Consider the following 18,985-nt stretch of genomic DNA (forward strand, 5'->3'; position numbering starts at 1 on the left):
ACTCTGTTACGTGCTTTTTCATATCCCACCTCACACCTGTACACACCGATGTGCACACGCACACACCCATTATACATGCTCTCCACACGAAAGTTTTCTTCTAGCCCTGTGGACATTGCGTAAATTTTTACTTGTAGCAACATGACAGACTTACGGCTTTCTAAAATCTACAGAATTCTAGCCAGCTACCTCTACATTCATGCATGCATGCACGTACACATGCACACACACGCACATGCACTGTATCACTCTGTCATTCCCAATAGGATAGGAGAGAGTGAATTTGTTGGCAGGGCATGCATTCAGAGTGCTCTACAGTCAGCCCTGGGCCCCTCCCACTGAGCCCACTGTACCATGCCCTGTATTGTACTTCCCTGAGCTAGACCTCACTTCCCTATGCCCCACCGTGCTCACGCTCCCCTGTGCTGGTTAATAGGCTGCCCATCCTGCAGGGGCCAGCTCCTGAGCCCCTTTATACAAGAAATGCTTCTCTGGGCATGAATGAGCTCTTCCCTATCTGCACACTTACAGTCTGAGCATTGTGCTGCCTCACTTCTCTGGAGAGTTCACATGTATAAGTTGGCTCCCTGTGTCACCCATTAGGAAGGACATCATAGGTTCTTTTTGTTTGTTTGTTTTTGTTTTGAGACCCAGTCTCGCTCTGTCGCCCAGGCTGGAGGGCAGTGGCGCGATCTCGGCTCACTGCAACCTCCGACTCCTGGGTTCACGCCATTCTCCTGTGTCAGCCTCCCAAGTAGCTGGGACTACAGGCGCCTGCCACCACGCCCGGCTAATTTTTTTGTATTTTTAGTATTTTTTTATTTTTAGTAGAGACAGGGTTTCACTGTGTTAGCCAGGATGGTCTTGATCCACCCGCCTCGGCCTCCCAAAGTGCTGGGATTACAGGCGTGAGCCACCGAGCCCGGCCCGCATCATAGGTTCTCATTTTGGTTGGCTGGTTAACTTACCACCACTCCCCAAGCTGGATATTACTTATTTTGTTTGGTTAAATGTGTAGGTACTGATACTGCCATTTAAAACACACCTGCTATGAGAAACTTTTCTCCATGGTAAGACTTAGGTCTCACTACTTTTGTTTTTCTTTGCTCCAGCGCTTGACCACATCCCATCCTGGAGAGCAGAGGGAGACCGTTCTGCAAGCCTACATCAGCAATGACCTCTTGGACTGTTATAGCCACAACCAGGTTGGTAAGAGGTGGGGCCAGATCCCAGCCAGGGCCTTCAATTCTAGGGAATGATCTTAGCAGATGGGGGAAGCTTATGATTTCTCTGCACATTTTCAGCTTCGTAACTGTATGTCAGCCTTGAGCTCATGAGGTCCTGGGCATTGGCTTACTTTTTGCTTCTAGTGAAGAGTTCTAAACAAGTTAGAACTGCCTGATTCATCATCTCTGGAGCTCTTTTCTGCCGTTTTTCCTTTTCTCAAATTCCCTGCTCTTTACCTCACCTCACTACTTACCAGGAGTCCTGAAAACTGAGTATGACTTCGGAGGGACAAGGTAGGTAAGCAAATTCAGGTTGTTTACATCTGGACCTGACTAAAAATATCTTTAACACAGTACTTACATATAGTTTTGGAACTTATAGGTCTACTGATCCTGTGGGGAAAGTATGAGATTTGGGGTAAAATAAACTGGCTTTCAAACCTCTGCTCTACCACTCATTAGCCAGGTCACCGTAAGCAAGTTACTCAGTCTCAGGCACCTCCTCATCTGGGCAAGGAGCCGCGCCTGCCTCGGGAGGTTGTTGGGATGATTACATACAGTCAGGTGTGGGAAGTCCTTAGCCCCAGGCCTGGCACCAAGTAGTCACTATGTGGTCTTTCTCTTCTGTTGTTGCCCCTCCTGCCTGTATCTGCACCAAACTTCACTGGACACGAGGAGGATCAGGATTTTGAATTTGGCACATGTTAAGCGGGTACTACATTTTATTATTTCAGTTGAATTTTTATCCAGAGTGCTGTAAAAATATAAAGCTATTGTTAAACTTCACAACGTGTGCACTGAGTGGAGTATCAAATGCTCTGAACACTCACTGATTAAACAGCTGTCTTAGGCCATTTCCTGCTGCTATAACAATACCACAGATAGGGTAATTTATAAACAATCCAAGGGTATTGTGCTCATAGTTCTGGAGTCTAGGAAGTCCAAGAGCATGGCGCCAGCATCTGGCAAGAGTCATCCCAAAGCAAAAGGCAGAAGGCAGAAATGAGCATGCAAGTCAGAGAATGGGGGTCGAAGATGTCTTTTTATCAGGAGCCTACTCATACAATAACTAACCCACTCTGGCAATAATGGCATTAATCCATTAATGCCTAGTATCCTCCTAAAGGTCCCATCTCCCTGTACTACTACATTGGCAATTAAATGTCGATACGAGTTTTGGTGGGGACATTCAAACCATAGCAACAGACCCTGGGAAAGTGAGTTACACATTCATCTGTTGTGCATACAGGCAGTACAATTTTGAGTTTTGAGTTGCCAATTTACTCTGTGAATGTAGTCTTAATGTTCTCATGAATGAGTTAAGTTTGGGGGAAAATAGTCTCTCATATTCTTGACTTATTTTCTTGCTTTTTTTTCCTGTTTGGATTTATAATGGCATTGAATCCAGCCTACAAGGCATGAAGCAGCTGAATAATGTGTTGTTATAACTTCCAAACTCAAAGAGTAAAGTCAGTACTGATTATTTCTAACATTATTTCATTGAGTCGAAGATACACTTTTTCCCTCCATTTTAACATCTTAGCTATTAGGGTGTATCTGACAGTCAATGGCATTTTATAGTTTAATTGGCAGTTTTTTTTTCTTTCTTGATTATGTATAAAATGATAATGTGTCCTCTGATGAAAGGTGTGCTGGGTTTTGTCATCTGTGGTTTTTGTCAAAAAGGCAGTGACCTCTATAGCCATTGAAGAGAGTAATTTCTTCCTCAAGTCATTATATGTAATTGCTATGGTTTACTTATATATATTTTTTGAGATGGGGTCTCTCTTGTCACCCAGGCTGGAGTGCAGTGGCGCAATCTCAGCTCACTGCAACCTCCACCTCCTGGGTTCAAGCAATTCTCCTGCCTCAGCCTCCCAAGTAGCTGGGATTACAGGTGCCCGCCACCACACCCAGCTAATTTTTTTATTTTTAGTAGAGACGGGATTTCACTGTGTTGGCCAGGCTAGTCTCAAACTCCTGACCTCAGGTGATCCACCCACCTCAGCCTCCCAAAGTGCTGGATTTACAGGCGTGAGCCACTGTGCCCAGCTATGGTTTATTTATTTATTTATTTATTCATTTATTTATTTTGAGATGGGGTTTCACTCTAGTCGCCCAGGCTGGAGTGCAGTGGCACGATCTTGGCTCACTGCGACCTCCGCCTCCTGGGTTCAAGCGATTCTCTTGCTTCAACCTCCCAAGTAGCTGGGATTACAGGCACCCACCACCACGCCCAGCTAATTTTGTATTTTTAGTAGAGATGGGGTTTCTCCATGTTGGTCAGGCTGGTCTCGAACTCCTGACCTCAGGTGATCCGCCCACCTCAGCCTCCCAAAGTGCTGGGACTACAGGCCTGAGCCACTGCGCCCAGCCTGGTTTATTTTTTTAAGAAGAAATGAGCTGCCGGGCACAGTGGCTCATGCCTGTAATTCCAGCACTTTGGTAGGCCGAGGCAGGTGGATCAGGAGGTTAGGAGATCAAGACCAGCCTGGCCAACATGGTGAAACCCTGTCTCTACTAAAAAATTAGCCAGGCATGGTGGCATGCACCTGTAATCCCAGCTACCCAGGAGGCTGAGGCAAGAGAATCGCTTGAACCCGGGAGACGGAGGTTGCAGTGAGCGGAGATGGCACCACTGCATTCCAGCCTGGCAACAGAGTGAGACTGCGTCTCAAAAAAAAAAAAAAAAAAGAAGGAGAAATGAGCTGAACCCTTGAACCCTTTTACACTGCTGGTGGCAATGTAAATTAGTACAACCACTATGGAAAACAGTACGGAGATTCCTTAAAGAACTCAATGTAGAACTACCATTTGGTCCAACAATCCCACTAGTGGCCATCCACCCAAAGGAAAAGAAGTCATTATATGAAAAAGACACATGCACACACACGTTTTCAATTTGCAATTACAAAGATTTGGAACCAACCTAAGTGCCCATCAACCAAAGAGTGGATAAAGAAAATGTAGTATATATACAACATGGGATACCACTCAGCCATAAAAAGGAATGAAATAATGTCTTTTGCTGCAACTTGGATGGAGCTGGAGGCCTTATTCTAAGTGAAGTAACTCAGGAATGGAAAACCAAATATCATATGTTCTCACTTGTAAGTGGGAGCTAAGATATGAGGATGCAAACAAAAATGTTATAATGGACCTTGCACAGGTGACAGTGTTCACTGTATCCAATGGGTGCACTGAAGTCTCAGAAGTAAATAACTTATCCCTGTAATTAAAAACCACCTGTAACCCAGAAACTTGAAATAAAACTTTTTTTTTAAAAAAAAAAAGAAGAAGAAATAGGCCAGGTGTGGTGGTTCATGCCTGTAATCCCAGCACTTTGCGAGGCCCGAGGTGGGCAGATCACTTGAGGTCAGGTGTTTGAGACCAGCCTGGCCAACATGGTGAAACCCTGTCTCTACTAAAAATGCAAAAACTAGCCAGGTGCGGTGGTGTGCACCTGTAATCGCAGCTACTTAGGAAGCTGAGTGCTTGAACCCGGGAGACAGAGGTTGCAGTAAGCTGAGATTGCGCCACTGGACTCTAGCCTGGGCAGCAGACTTGAGACTCCATCTCAAAAAAAAAAAAAGAAGAAATGAGTTGAAGTTCTCTTAAGATGTCAGAGAATCTGCAGGGCCGAAAGACTCCTTGTCCAGCATGGATGCTGTGTCACTGTGGCACCAAGGTAAACTGGCCTGTACAGACAGGAAATTGAACTCGTTGGTTCATTCCTCTCCCATAGTGCTTCTCAAAGTTTAACATGCGTCGTTATCTCCTGGAGGTCTCACTAAAACAGATCACTGGGTCCCACCAACAGTTTCCATTCAGTAGGTCTACGGTGGGACCCAAGGATTTGCATTTCCAACAAGTTTTCCTGTGATGCTAATACTGCTGGTCCAGGATGCTTTGAGAATTACAGCTTGAGACCAAAAACTTGAATGGAGCCAAATTTAATGAAATGAATTTTTCATTTTTAGCTGAATTCTTAGTTTCTAGACTTCATAAATATCTCTCTTCATATCTCTAAGCATCTTACCCATTTTTAGGTGTAGAGTTCAGTGATATTAAACACATTCATAATGTGCAACCATCACGTGCCATCCATCTCCATAAATAACTTTTTTCATCTAGTAAAACTGAAACTCTGTACCCATTAAGCAGTAATTCTCCATTTCCCCCTACTCCAGGCCCCTGGCAAATTCCCATTCTACTGTCTGTCTCTATGATTGTGACTACTCCAAATACCTCATATAAGTAGAAATGTACAGTATTTTTCTTTTTGTGACTGGCTTATTTCACTTAGCTAATGTCCTCAGGTTCATCCACGTAGCATATGTCAGAATTTCTTTCCTTTTTAAGGCTAATATTTCATCATATGGGTGAACCATATTTTGCATATCTATCTGTTCCTCTGTCAGTAGACATTTGCGTTGCCTCCATCTTTTGGCTACTGTGAATAGTGCTGCTGTGAAGTGTGCACGTGCATCCTGACTGTTGTGTTAATCCACTCCTTGCTTTTCTTTATAGTGTTCCCATCTATGTATATCCTGCATAATACAGTGTTTGCTTTTGTGCAGAGTAGCAAGCACCAGCCTTGTTCTGCAAGGAAACAGGACTGTGCCCATGTTAGATGAAGTTAGCTAGGAGAAGATGGCATAAACCAAAGTTTGGGATGACAGTTGGACATAGCCTCCCTGAGCACTTATTGATCCCCTCTGGAGACATTGGTAATCAAAGGTGGGAGAGAGTCCTGGGAAACATAGAGCATCTGGCAGAATTGAAAGGTGGGCCAGGTACCAGTTGTCCAACAGCAATATTTATTTATTTTTTTTATTTTTTGAGACAGTGTCTCTCTGTCACCCAGGCTGGAGTGCAGAGGCGCGATCTTGGCTCACTGCAACCTCCGTCTCCTGGGTTCAAGCAGTTCTCCCACCTCAGCCTCCTGAGTAGCTGGGACTACAGGTGCACGTCACCATGCCCAGCTAATTTTTGTATTTTTATTAGAGATGGGGTTTTGCCATGTTGGCCAGGCTGGTCTCAAACTCCTGACCTTAGGTGATCCACCCACCTCAGCCTCCCAAAGTGCTGGGATTACAGGCGTGAACCACTGCACCTGGCCCGGCGGCAATATTTATGCCCAAGGGCAATGGTGAGCTGCTCTGTATTTTGGCTTTAAGCTCACCTGATATACTTCTAGTTCTCAGGGGTTGATCACTTGAGAACACTTCTGTGGGGGTAAAAAAACTGTTCACAGCTAATCCACAGAGCAGGGCATGGAAGGGGGAGCTAGAACTTCACTAGCACATGTTTAGGGTTATCCAAATGCAGATAAGAGTCTGGGCTCGTCTCACCAATCATTTTGTACTCTGTTTAAAAATTGGAACCTCGTGCACTACTTTGGAACACGGGCAGCATTTACTAAAACTGAATACCTTATGTCCTAGCAAAGCCACTCCTAGGTAAGCCCCAACCAAAACATGCCCATATGTTCACTAAAAAACATGCAAGAATATTCATAGCTGCACTTCTAGAACCAAAACACTGGCTGCAACCCAAATGTCCATCAGCAGTAGAATGAATACCTGTGATGTATTTGTAAAATGGGATACCTTGAGCAATGAGAAGGAACACAGCAGAGACCCTGGGTGAATATCACAGACATATTGTTGAATGAAAAAGTCAAACATAAGAGAATATATAATATATGGTTTCATTTATTAAAAAATTTAAAGCCAAGCATCATGAATCTGTGATGTTAGAAGCCAGGAGAGAGGTCACCCTTGGTTTGGATTGGGGTTCTGGAAGGGCATCTGGGACTATGGTCATGTTCTGTTTCTTGACCTGGTTACTAGTTAGCCACATGTTCACTTTGTGAACACTCATCAGTCTGTACATGTGATCTGTGCAATGTCCTGTGTAGATGCTGTACTTCAGCAAAAATTCAACCTAAATTGGTGTAACGGTAATAGGCATCTTGGGGATGACAGCCTTTGACATGTTGCCCTCTTGAATCAGTTGGCTTTAGTCTGGAAAACATTCTGGTGCATAACTGCTGTCCAGGAGTCTCTTCACCAAACTTTTGTTGATTCCTTTCACCTCTCTCCTGAATTGGATCTCTGTTTCCAGTGTCCCATATTATCTTATTTCTTGACTTGTTCTCTCGGTTGGTGGAACACATCCTTTAGTTAATAGCGTCTAGAGAAAAAGTGCACAGGAAGTATATTTTTTGAGATCATGTATGGTCAAGAAATGTCTTCATTCTTTGTATAGAATCCTGGATTGTAAATAATTTTCCTTCAGAATTTTGAAGACATTGCTCCATTGTGTTTTAGGTTCTAGTTTTGCTGTACAGAAGTCCAAAGCCAGCTGGGCACGGTGGCTCATGCCTATAATTCTAGCACTTTGGGAGGCCAAGGCAGGAGGATCGCTTGAGCCCAGGAGTTTGTGAGCAGCCTGAGCAACATAGACCCCATTCTCTAAAAAAAAAAAAAAATTATTTTAAATTAACCAGGCATGTCGGTGTGTGCCTGTAGTCCCGGCTAACTCAGAAGGCTGAGGCGAGAGGATTGCTTGAGCCCAAGAGGTTGAGGCTGTGAGCTGTGATCACACCACTGCACTCCATCCTGGGCAACAAAGTGAGAGCTTGACTCAAAAAATTTTTAAAAAGAAACCAAAGCCATTCCAATTCTTTATCTTTTGTATGTGACCTGTGTTTCTCTCTCTAGAAGCATATTGAATCTTCCCAATTTCCCACTGACGTCCTCCATGAGGTATATTTTAATCCCTTTTATTGAGCACTTTGTGGGCCCTTTCAATCTGACAACTTTCATTCTGGGAACTTTTTCTTGAGTTATTTTGTTGATGATTTCTTCCCTCTGTTTTCTGTGTTCTCTCTCTGAATGTTGAACCTCCTGAACTGGTTTTCTATTACAGTTTTCTCTCATCTTTTCTGCTTTTTGTTCCACTCTTTGGGAGATTTCTTTTCTTCTTTTTTTTTGAGACAGTCTCACTCTGCTGCCCTGGCATGATCTCAGCTCACTGCAGCCTCTGCCTCCTGGGTTCAAGCTATCCTCCTGCCTCAGCCTCTCGAGTAGCTGGGATTACAGGTGTGTGCCACCACGCCCGGCTAATTTTTGTATTTTTGTAGAGACGGGGTTTCACCATGTTGGCCAGGCTGGTCTCAAACTCCTGACCTCTGTGCCCATCTTGGCCTCCCAAATCCTGGGATTGTAGGCATGAGCCCCCCTGCCCAGCCTCCCTAGCAGATTTCTTCATCTTTATTTTCTGACCCTTCTGTTGAAACTTTCATTTCCTTTTTGATAGCATTCTCTTGTTTCATGGATATAATACAGTTTCTTATATCTTTGAGGATATTAGTGATGAATTTTTATTTAATTTTTAGTTTTCTTCTCCCTGCACAGTCTCATTTACTCCAAGCCCCCCCACCCCCCAACCGTTTGTTTTGGCCTCCTGGTAGAAACTTTTCTCGATGTCTGGTAGTCCTTGGTGATCTCCTAATGAGAGATCCTAATTGAGTGTGACGGTGGGGCCTGTCAGTGGTAGCTCCACCCGGGGGGATCTGGGTGGGCCATTTGCTGGGAACCTCTGATTTCACAGTCTCTAGTTCTTTCCCCGTGGGCTGGTCATTTCACTGTGAGAATAGTCTTCTAATCTCGGGCCTAGAGGGCAAAGGTCTAGTTGCTAGGGTCCTGGGAGCCAAGTTTTGGGGTGGCCCTCTGTTCCACATTCATTCTGCATTTAGACACTAAACCCCCTCTCCATTTTGTTCTAGAACCCCTGCAACCCTTGCTCTCCTCTGCCTGGTGTCCCCGATCCACAGACCCTTTGTGTCTCCCTCACAAGGGAACACCCTCTCCCCAGCCCTGTGCTGAGAGGCGTGCAGGAGTCACATGAGTGGGATCCAAGTGGTTCTTAAACAACTTTAATTCATTCGTCTTTATTTTTCTTCAGCTCTTAAGTGCTTTGAGGAGTGAGTAATGGAAATTGGGTAATTCCGCAGTGCCTGTTGCTGCCTTGAGATTTGGCCTTCTTGGGCCTGCTAAGCCTCTTGCCATGCTGCATTCCCGCTTCCAGAATTGTGGCGTTATCGTTTCTCGTGCTGTTCTCTCTGTCCTTGGGAATTATCTTTTTTAACAGTCCATTTATTGTAGTTTTACTGGCTTAGAGGGAGCCAAATTAGGCATGTGTCTTGAATCTGCCATTCTAACCTGGAAAACAGCAGCAACGGTAACAGCAAACAGGACTGCTTCCTTCGCGCCAGTCACTGTTCTGAGGGCTTCGTATAATTAATTCATTTAATTTGGAAGTCTGACTAACTTATTTTTGCCAAGTCTCATCAAATTTCAGTTGGAAATCAAGGCTTCCAGATGAAATGTTTGGCTTTAGTCTGTTTATTTCACCTCTAATAAAATCAGGCAGAGGAAGAGAACTACCAGACCCAAAGAGGAGACATGTGTTTATCTCTCCCTGTTCTTAACCTTGTTTTTCCTCTTGACTTTTTCCCCCAGAGGAGCGTGCTTCAGTTGCTGCACTCCAAGAGCGACGTGGTGCGACAGTACATGGCCAGGCTCATCAATGCTTTTGCGTCACTGGCAGAAGGTGAGACATCAGCTTTGCTTCAAAGAGAAGAGCTAGGTCGTATTGATGTGCTTTTTCCTTTGAAAATGAGCGTTTCTCCCAAGTTTCTTAGAGATGACGCTTCCTCAGTTTGTTACTGTTTAATTCATCTAAGGTCTTTTGTGAAAATTGATTGTTGTCACATTGCTTTAGTTTATGTCAGAGCACATTTGGACAGTTTTGGGGTTTATTTTGTAAACCTCCCGGTTTTATTTTATAAAGCTTTCTGGTTTTGTAACATAGTAACATTTTATATTGCTTTCAAGTATATCACAGGTAATGAATGCATTTTCTATAATTTTCTACTTAAGGCAAAATAAGTGAAACAATTACGGCAAAATAAGCTTAGTGAAACAAAGCAGACTCCAATAAACACTGCACCATTTCCTTCAGAAGACTATGACCTCTTAAATCAAAGGATTTGAAAACTCTGAAAATAACATGCCCCCATAACTGGATTTAAAATGATTTTGCAAAGTGCCATTATCTTCCATAAGTTCTTATTTATTTGAGCTCTTTATAATGTGAATAAAGGGAGTTTTCAAATTATGAATATATGATACTCCAAAACTTTGTTCATTTGTTCATTCGTTCTTCTATCCATCTGGCAGACATTTATGATAAGCCAGGATATGTTACTGAGGACCATTCATATAATAATACTGTTGAAACTTATGTCTGAAATTAACATCTTCCATATCCATTCAGAAGTGCACAACAGGCTAGGGACCATTCTGGGCTTATTACAGGGTCCCAGGTGTGGCTCCCTGCTTCTTCTCCAGGCCTTGTACAGAGAGTGTGTATGGAAGCATTCCTTGGCTGCCTCTGTTGTGAAGACTTAAGGGCTCATAACACACACATTACCCCTCTTTTTCTCTTTGTAGATCTGACTGTTGGGTTCAGGATTTCATGGAAAAAAAAGGACAGTGCTCCCCACAAGAACACAGCAATGAATTATGTTTAGCTCACAAGAAGAGTGGTTTTTCTAGTCATCAGATATTTCATTGAATAAAACCAACGTTTAGAAGAAATATCTTTTAATAAGTTTTAATAAGTTTTGTGGGGGTTTTGTGTGTGTGTGTGTGTTTTTTTTTTGAGACAGAGTCTTACTCTGTCACCCAGGCTGGAGTACAGTGGCATGATCTCGGCTCACTGTAGCCTCAACCGCCCAGGCTCAAGCAATACTCCTCCCGCCTCAGCCCCCCAATTAGCGGGATCAACAGGTGTGCATCATCATACCTGGCTAATGTTCCTTAGTTTTTATAAAGATGAGGTTACGCCCTGTTGCCCAGGCTAGTCTCCAACACCTCGGCTTAAACAATCCACCTGCCTCAGTCTCCCAAAGTGCTAGGATTACAGGCATGAGCCACCTTGCACAACCAGTAAGTTTTTGTTTGTTTGTTTGTTTGTTTTGAGATGGAATCTCGCTCTGTCATTCAGGCTGGAGTGCGGTGGTACGATCTCAGGCTCACTGCAACCTGCCTCCTGGGGTCTAGTAATTCTCCTGCCTCAGCCCACCGAGTAGCTGGGATTATAGGCATCTGCCACCACACCCAGCTAATTTTTGTATTTTTAGTAGAGACGGGGTTTCACCATGTTGGCCAGGCTGGTCTCGAACTCCTGACCTCAGGTGATCTGCCTGCCTTGGCTTCCCAAACTGCTAGGATTACAGGCGTGAGCCACCGCGCCCTGCCCAGTAAGTTTTTTAAAACATAAAATTACCCAGACTCTACTGTATTACATGCAAAGTAAGTTTTCATGGAAAGTGGTTTTGTGGCATACCAGATAAATTATTTCTGTCTTTCACCTGTTTCATCTCTGGTGTATTATCAGGTCGCCTCTACCTTGCCCAGAACACAAAGGTGCTGCGGATGCTGGAGGGAAGGCTGAAGGAGGAGGACAAGGATATCATCACCAGGGAGAATGTTCTTGGGGCCCTGCAGAAGTTCAGCCTCAGGTAACGACTGTGCAATAGGTCACGGTGTCTCCTGTGAGATCAGATTGAGATAAAATTCCCATGGCAACCCAGGAGGCAGATGGTATTTTTCCACTACACTTTGGAGAGGCTGGATGACTTTCTAAGACAGAGCTAGAAAGCTTATCTCTAATCCACTAAACTATCCTGCTCGAGGCTGCTGGGGATGGAGGAAGACATTTTCAAAGCATCATTGGATTTTCCTAATGGACATTATCGAGTGCCAGCCATGCAGGATTGTGTCTCAGGGCATGTGCAGGGCTTAGAGACAGACACATGAATCAGACCTATTAGAGCTTCAGCCCTCAAGTTACTTCCAGTCCCCTGTGGGAGCCGCACACATGAATGCACATCCCAGCAGAGTGTCAGAGGCAGTCCTGTGGAAGTCAGGGTTAGGGCCTCCTGACCTTGTCCGTGATCCCAGCAGCCCACCCCGTGGGCTCAGCCTAGACCATCATGACTTAGAACCAATGGGTCCAGGCTAATTTCTGTATTTTTAGTAGAGACGGGATTTTACCATGTTGGCCAGTCTGGTCTCGAACTCCTGACCTCAGGTGATCCGCCCACCTTAGCCCCGCAAAGTGCTGGAATTACAGGCGTGAGTCACCGCACCCGGCCCCATAGGTTCCTTTTCAGTTTACATCTTTGTTGAGGTGTATTTACACACCATAATATTCCCCTATATTAAGCATACAATTGAAGGATTTTTAGTGTATTTACAGAGTTGTGCAGTCATCACCACAATCCAGGTTTAGGACATTTCCATCACCACAAAAAGAAACCTCATACCCATTTACAGTCACTCCTCATTCCTACCCCCCGTCCCCCGTAGCCACAAATCTGCTTTCTGTCGATTGACTTGTACTGGACGTTTCATATAAGTGGAATCATGTAGTGTGCGCTCTTTTGTGACTGGCTTCTCTCACTTAGCATCGCCTCTGCAAGGTTCGTCCATGTAGCAGCATGTGTCAGGGCCTCATTCCTTTTGTGGCTGAATGTGTACTCCATTATGGCTACATCATATGGATTACAGGTGTGAGCCACCGCGCCCGGCCTACACCACATTTTGTTTGTCCTTCAGTTGATCAGCATTTGAGTTGTTTGCATTTTTGGCCAATATGCATAATGCTGCTGTGAACGTTTCAGCACACGTCTTCATGTGGACATAGGTTTCCTTTTCTCGTGGATCGGCATCTAGGAGAGGAATTGTTGGGACATATGGTAATTTTTTCAGAGTTTTTATTCTCTCATGATCACCTCAAGTTCTCTTTGACTTTCTTGAGAACCCTAGTCCCTGGAGTCTTCAACATTTTTCTGTCGGTCCTCTTCTGAACACACTTTCTTCCCATCAAATGTGGTTTACGTTTGACTGACTCACAAATAACCAGAAGCCTGCAAAGTGAAATGGTCTAAGCATGTGTGTGTTTAGTGGGGAAAGGGATAGGTATTTGTATCTACCATTTGCCAACTCCCTGCCAATGAAAATTCTTTGTTCTAACTATATGAATCGAAAAGAACTGTAAGTGCTGCAGAGTCATTACTTCCTCAGAGCATACGAACACTTCATTTCTGTTTGTTTGTAGAGAGAACTTTGCTCAATGTTGATCACTCTGGGGAAGTTTTTAGAAATTCAGTAACTATAGTTAAGTAACAGATATAAGATATGGTGAAAAAAATACTTCCTCCTGGTAATGCAAATGTTTACTGCCTGTTTATCTTTTCCTCCAAATGATAATTTAAGCTTTTTTGTTCTGTAAATGTGCTTAACCTTTTTGCAGTTTTCCAGAGTCTCTGCAATAAATGAAGAAGGTAGCTAGTTACCAAGAGAGTGCAGTCTTCACTGTATTCTAATAAGCCACCGTGATTGGGTCAGTGTAGTGTTTAAGAACAGGATGAACGGATAACTGGCTCTGCTGTTCTGTCCTGAGTGGTGGTTTCACCATAACCTGCTCATCTGGAGATGTGCAGAGCTGGCTTCTCTATGGCATGTCAGTTTTCTACTAATCCAGATGGCGTCTCATAATGATACCACACTTAGTCTCAGCAATTCTTAAGGCTAACCTGATGATGTTCACCATCACACATTTTGATGGGGTATTGGATTTTGTAAGATTCTACACCTGGACTTTGGGTGGAAAATCATTCCTTATAATTTGCATTAACCAGGTCATTAAACTACCCTTACTCTATGGAAATGTGGATCAAAATGATGTTAAGCTAGGCTTTTGCTCCTCCTTTTTTTCTTTATTTTTATACAGCTCAGAGTGCCTAGAGCTGGATTATAGAGAGTTGAGGTAAAAATCTATTTGTCAGCCGGGCACAGTGGCTCATGCCTGTATTCCCAGCACTTTGGAAGGTTGAGGTGGGCAGATCAGCTGAGGCTGGGAGTTCGAGACCAGCCTGGCCAACATGAAGAAACCCCGGCTCTACTAAAGATACAAAATTAGCTGGGTGTGGTGGCGCATGCCTATAATCCCAGCTACTTGGGAGGCTGAGGCAGGAGAATCATTTGAACCCAGGAGGCGGAGGTTGCGGTGAGCCGAGATCTTGCCATTGCACTCCAGCCTAGGCAATAAGAGCAAAACTCCGTCTCAGGAAAAAAAAAAAAAAAAAAAAAACCTATTTGTCAAAGAAGTATTTCTATGGTCCTGTTTCCTGGGTTAAGTAAACCAAAAGCTACTAATAAATATTTATTAGATATTTGAAGCAATGCTCTGCTAATTTTAAATATTGAAAAGGAAACTTTCAAAGTAGGAGGCCTCCTTACCACCTTATCTTTATTTAAACCCTTAATAAATATCCCTGAAATGTAAATAATTTTTGTTATTTCAATTGTATGGGTTTAACAAAAATATTCCTCAGAGTCTATGTCTTCTGTAAGTTTGTCTTTTCTGATATGCATTCACATTACTGTTTCTTCTTTTTTTTTTTTTTTTTTTTTTTGAGACAGAGTCTTGCTTCATCACCCAGGCTGGAGTGCAGTGGTACGATCTCGGCTCACTGCAACTTCTGCCTCCCGGGTTCAAGCAATTCTCATGCCTCAGCCTCCCAAGTAGCTGGGATTACAGGCGCCACCACCACGCCTGTCTAATTTTTGTATTTTTAGTAGAGACGGGGTTTCGCCATGTTGGCCAGGCTGGTCTCCAACTCCTGACCTCAGGTGATCCGTCTGCCTTGGCCTCCCAAAGTGCTGGGATTACAGGCATGAGCCACTGCGCCCAGCCTACTATTTCCTCTTATATGAAAAGTTTATTGGCAGTTTGTATTTACCGTAGGCTGTTTCTTCCCAGGCGCCCGCTGCAGACAGCGATGATTCAAGACGGCCTCATCTTCTGGCTGGTTGATGTTCTGAAGGACCCTGACTGCCTGTCTGACTACACGCTGGAGTACTCGGTGGCTTTGCTCATGAACCTCTGCCTCCGCAGCACAGGTCTCAGCCCCAACCCTCATTCTAGTGCAAGAAGGGGAAGAGATCTTGACCCTTGAAGCTGGGTTTCTAGTGAGCCTGATATGGTTTGCTTTTAGTCTCATAGAAAACTAAAAACAGAAAAAAGAGTAGAAAGCATTTCCAACTAGGTATCAAGCTGTTGAATCCCTGAAGGCAAAATCCATTCTTGCCCTGGAAAAAATGTCTTGTATATATGTAGTGCCTGCATTAAGAGGAGACTAAGTTCATTTACCTTTTTCTTTATGCATTATTCAAAGGTAGGAAATCAAGAATATGATCCCCTTTTCTGAAGACAAAGAAGTGTGTTCCCAAGATCCTATAGGATTAAGCTGGCTGCAGTAGCAGTGACACTAAACCACACTTCCTGTCCTGAATCACACTCTTTTCCCTGCCCCAGCCCTGGAGGTGGAGGTTCTCCTGTGGGCACAAGTCATTTATATACTTGATCAGTCATTTATATACTTGATCACTGAAGGTAGTGATTTTAGCTTTTCCAGGTACAGGTACTATGTCATTTAAATTGTTACCTGGGATGAAAGAAGCTTCTTTAGAAGAGGTGCCAACTCCAGGCTGTGGCTTTCCCCAGCCTGAGCATCCAATGTTAGGAGAGAAAGGCTCCCTGGATAAATAGCTGGCTCAGGAGTACTTGTTGGAACATCTTCACCTCTATATACTTTGTAGACTGAACCATGTAACTGTGTGTCGTTGACTGAGTAAATGACTGTTATTTCAGTCATTTAAAAAAATAGCATGTGCAAAAAGTCCTAGCCTTTTTTTTTTTTTTTTTTTGAGATGAAGTCACGCTCCATTGCCCAGGCTAGAGGCAGTGGCGTGATCTTGGCTCACTGCAACCTCTGCCTCCCAGGTTCAAGCGATTCTCCTGCCTCAGCCTCCCGAGTAGCTGGGGTTACAGGTGCCCACCACCACACCTGGCGAATTTTTGTATTTTTAGTAGACAGGGGGTTTTACCATGTTGGCAAGGCTGATCTTGAACTCCTGACTTCAAGTGATCCACCCGCCTCGCCCTCCCAAAGTGCTGGGATTACAGGCGTGAACCACCGCACCCAGCCCAAAGTCCTAACTTCTAATACGTTTATCAGATTAGAATTAGCTTTTCTTCATCATCATCACCATATTTGCAGTGATTTTTATGATGATGTTTATAACTACTAAAATGCCTGTATGGTCTTCGTGATGGTGGTGTCCGTGCATGGGAGGGAGAACACTGCTCTATAATGTATCGTGCTTTCACTGTAACGACTCACTCGCTCTGTGCTCTGGCTACTTGGGATGGTTTACTGAGCACTGAGGTTCTATGCTACACTGAGTCCTTTGCATACATTAGTTTACTTAATTTTGCATCACCTTTTGAGGTAGGTATGAATAGTAATCCCTGTTGTAAATAAGAGGAAACTGAAGCCCAGATTGGTTACATGACTCACCGGAGGTCATACACCTCCTGAGCAGAGGAGCCAAGATTTGTCTCCAAGTCTACCTGACCTAAAATTGTGCTTCTAGGTTTAGACATGTCGTGTTTACCTTTGATTTGTTTCCCATAGGGAAGAACATGTGTGCCAAGGTGGCAGGCCTCGTGCTCAAAGTCCTTTCGGATCTTCTTGGCCATGAAAACCATGAGGTACTCATTCAGCACTGCTGGCCCTGGGCTCGGGGAGGCTACACTGGGGACCCAATGCCTGTGACCCCACAGGCACACAGCTGGCCCAGGATGGTTGCTGTATTTGAAAACTGTACATGTTCTCTGTCCTCCCGGGATTTTCATAAGCAACTGGAAATCTTTTATAATTTTTAGAATTTTGGAAGTCAGAAGCAGGATGTTGTTCTTTCCGTCCCTGTCTGCTTGGCCCACTGGCCTGTGCCGGGCCCCTCCAGCATTGCTTTTTCTCATCATCTAGCCCCCAACATTCCTCCCCCACATGCCACTCCCTTGGTATGTTTAATGTATCTCTGTGGATGGGGATGGAGCCTTAAAAGAGATATGATACTGTGTATGTGTGTATTGAATTTACAGAAATAGATTGCCCTCTAGGTCTCATTCTGTTTATGGCTTTTCCCTTGTGTTTTTAGGACCTTTCTATGTTGCTTTACGTATGTCTAGTTCATTAAGTGTCACTACTGCAAAATAGCCCCTTGTTTGTGCCCCTGCCATTTTACTTATCCAGCCTGTACACTTTGAGTGCCATCCACTCTCTGTTGCCACAGCAGTCCTCAGTGGGCATGGCCGCACCTGCCCCACGGGAGCCTGTGCCAGAGCTTCCAGGGATGCGTAGACACTCATCACTTCTGGCTGCCAGCATACATCAGTTTCAGGTCACTGAGTCCTGCCAAATTGTCCTCCAGAATGGCTATACTCGCGTTTGCTCTCACCAGCGTCCCCCCAACACCTGGTGTTATTTTCTAAGTTTTTAACCTATGGGCCTCAAGCACTTTTTAAATAAAGTAGAGGTATGTATGGGTAAACAAATTAACAAAAACAAATAATCAAATATGATTATTTTCTCACTTACCTTCTACAAATGCCATTGCAGAAACCATGGCAAAGCTTCAACAAAAATCTGACCACTTTAGACAGATGAGACCCAAGGGTATATCTGAGCAGGATACGATTACCACTTGGTTTCCACACGTCTGTTCCCATTTCTTTCTTTCTTTTTTTTTTTTTTTTTTTTTTTTTTTTTGGAGACAGAGTCTCACTCTATTGTCCAGGCTGGAGTGCAGTAGTGTGATCTCGGCTCACTGCAACCCCACCTCCCAGGTTCAAGTGATTCTCCTGCCTCAGCCTCCCAAGTAGCTGGGATTACAGGTGCCTGCCACCACGTCTGGCTAATTTTTTGTATTTTTAGTAGAGACGGTGTTTCACCATGTTGGCCAGGCTGGTGTTGAACTCCTGACCTTGTGATTCACCCACCTCGGCCTCCCAAAATGCTGGGATTACAAGTGTGAGCCACCACGCCTGGCCCGTCTGTTCCCATTTCAAGCAGACAGCTCCTATTCTGGTCATTCCATTCACATTTTACACCAGCCCTATCCACTGATTGGTGTGACTTCTTTAGCAAGTGGATGTTTGGTGTCTGTGACATTCATTTTATATTTTAAAACTAGTGAGCTCTTAACTACTTCTAGGCCTGAATGAACTCTGTTCCTCACTTTATTCAACTCAGTCAGGTGAAATCAGTGGGATACATATTCTTCCATCTCATAATAAAGGTTGGTTTCAAGTACTGGAACCAGTATGTCTGCTCTGAAAACTTAATAGACCAAAGGATTCATCATATCATTACCTGTTACCAATGCATTGGCTTTGAAAATGAGCTGGATAGGCCGGGCGTGGTGGCTTACGCCTGTAATCCCAGCAATTTTGGGAGACCGAGGCGGGAGGATCACTTGAAGTCAGGAGTTCGAGACCAGCCTGGCCAACATGGTGAAACCGCATCTCTACTGAAAATACAAAAATTAGCCAGGCATGGTGGCATGTGCCTGTAATCCTAGCTACTCAGGAGGCTGAGGCATGAGAATCACTTGAACCTGGGAGGTGGAGGTTGTAGTGAGCTGAGATTGTGCCATTGCACTCCAGCATGGGTGACAGAGTGAGATTCTGTCTCAAAAAATAAATAAATAAGTAAAGTAAGAAAAAGAAAATGAGCTTGAAAAACGACATATATATATACATATATACTT

General features: G+C 44.1%; 1 protein-coding gene across 28 annotated transcripts in view; it reads left to right on the forward strand.

The window, feature by feature from the left end:
* ARMC9 (armadillo repeat containing 9) overlaps window positions 1–18,985 on the forward strand; it is a 181,889-nt gene that overhangs the window by 62,286 nt on the left and 100,618 nt on the right. For all 28 annotated transcript variants that reach the window (XM_063712517.1, XM_063712519.1, XM_054548730.2 and 25 more), the window contains 5 exon segments: window positions 1,113–1,205; window positions 9,758–9,848; window positions 11,700–11,823; window positions 15,132–15,271; window positions 16,849–16,925. In XM_063712517.1, coding sequence (XP_063568587.1) covers window positions 1,113–1,205; window positions 9,758–9,848; window positions 11,700–11,823; window positions 15,132–15,271; window positions 16,849–16,925 — 525 coding nt within the window.

This window comes from Pongo abelii, chromosome 11 (genome assembly GCF_028885655.2).
Source record: "Pongo abelii isolate AG06213 chromosome 11, NHGRI_mPonAbe1-v2.0_pri, whole genome shotgun sequence".
In the NCBI taxonomy this organism is placed as follows: Eukaryota; Metazoa; Chordata; class Mammalia; order Primates; family Hominidae; genus Pongo; species Pongo abelii.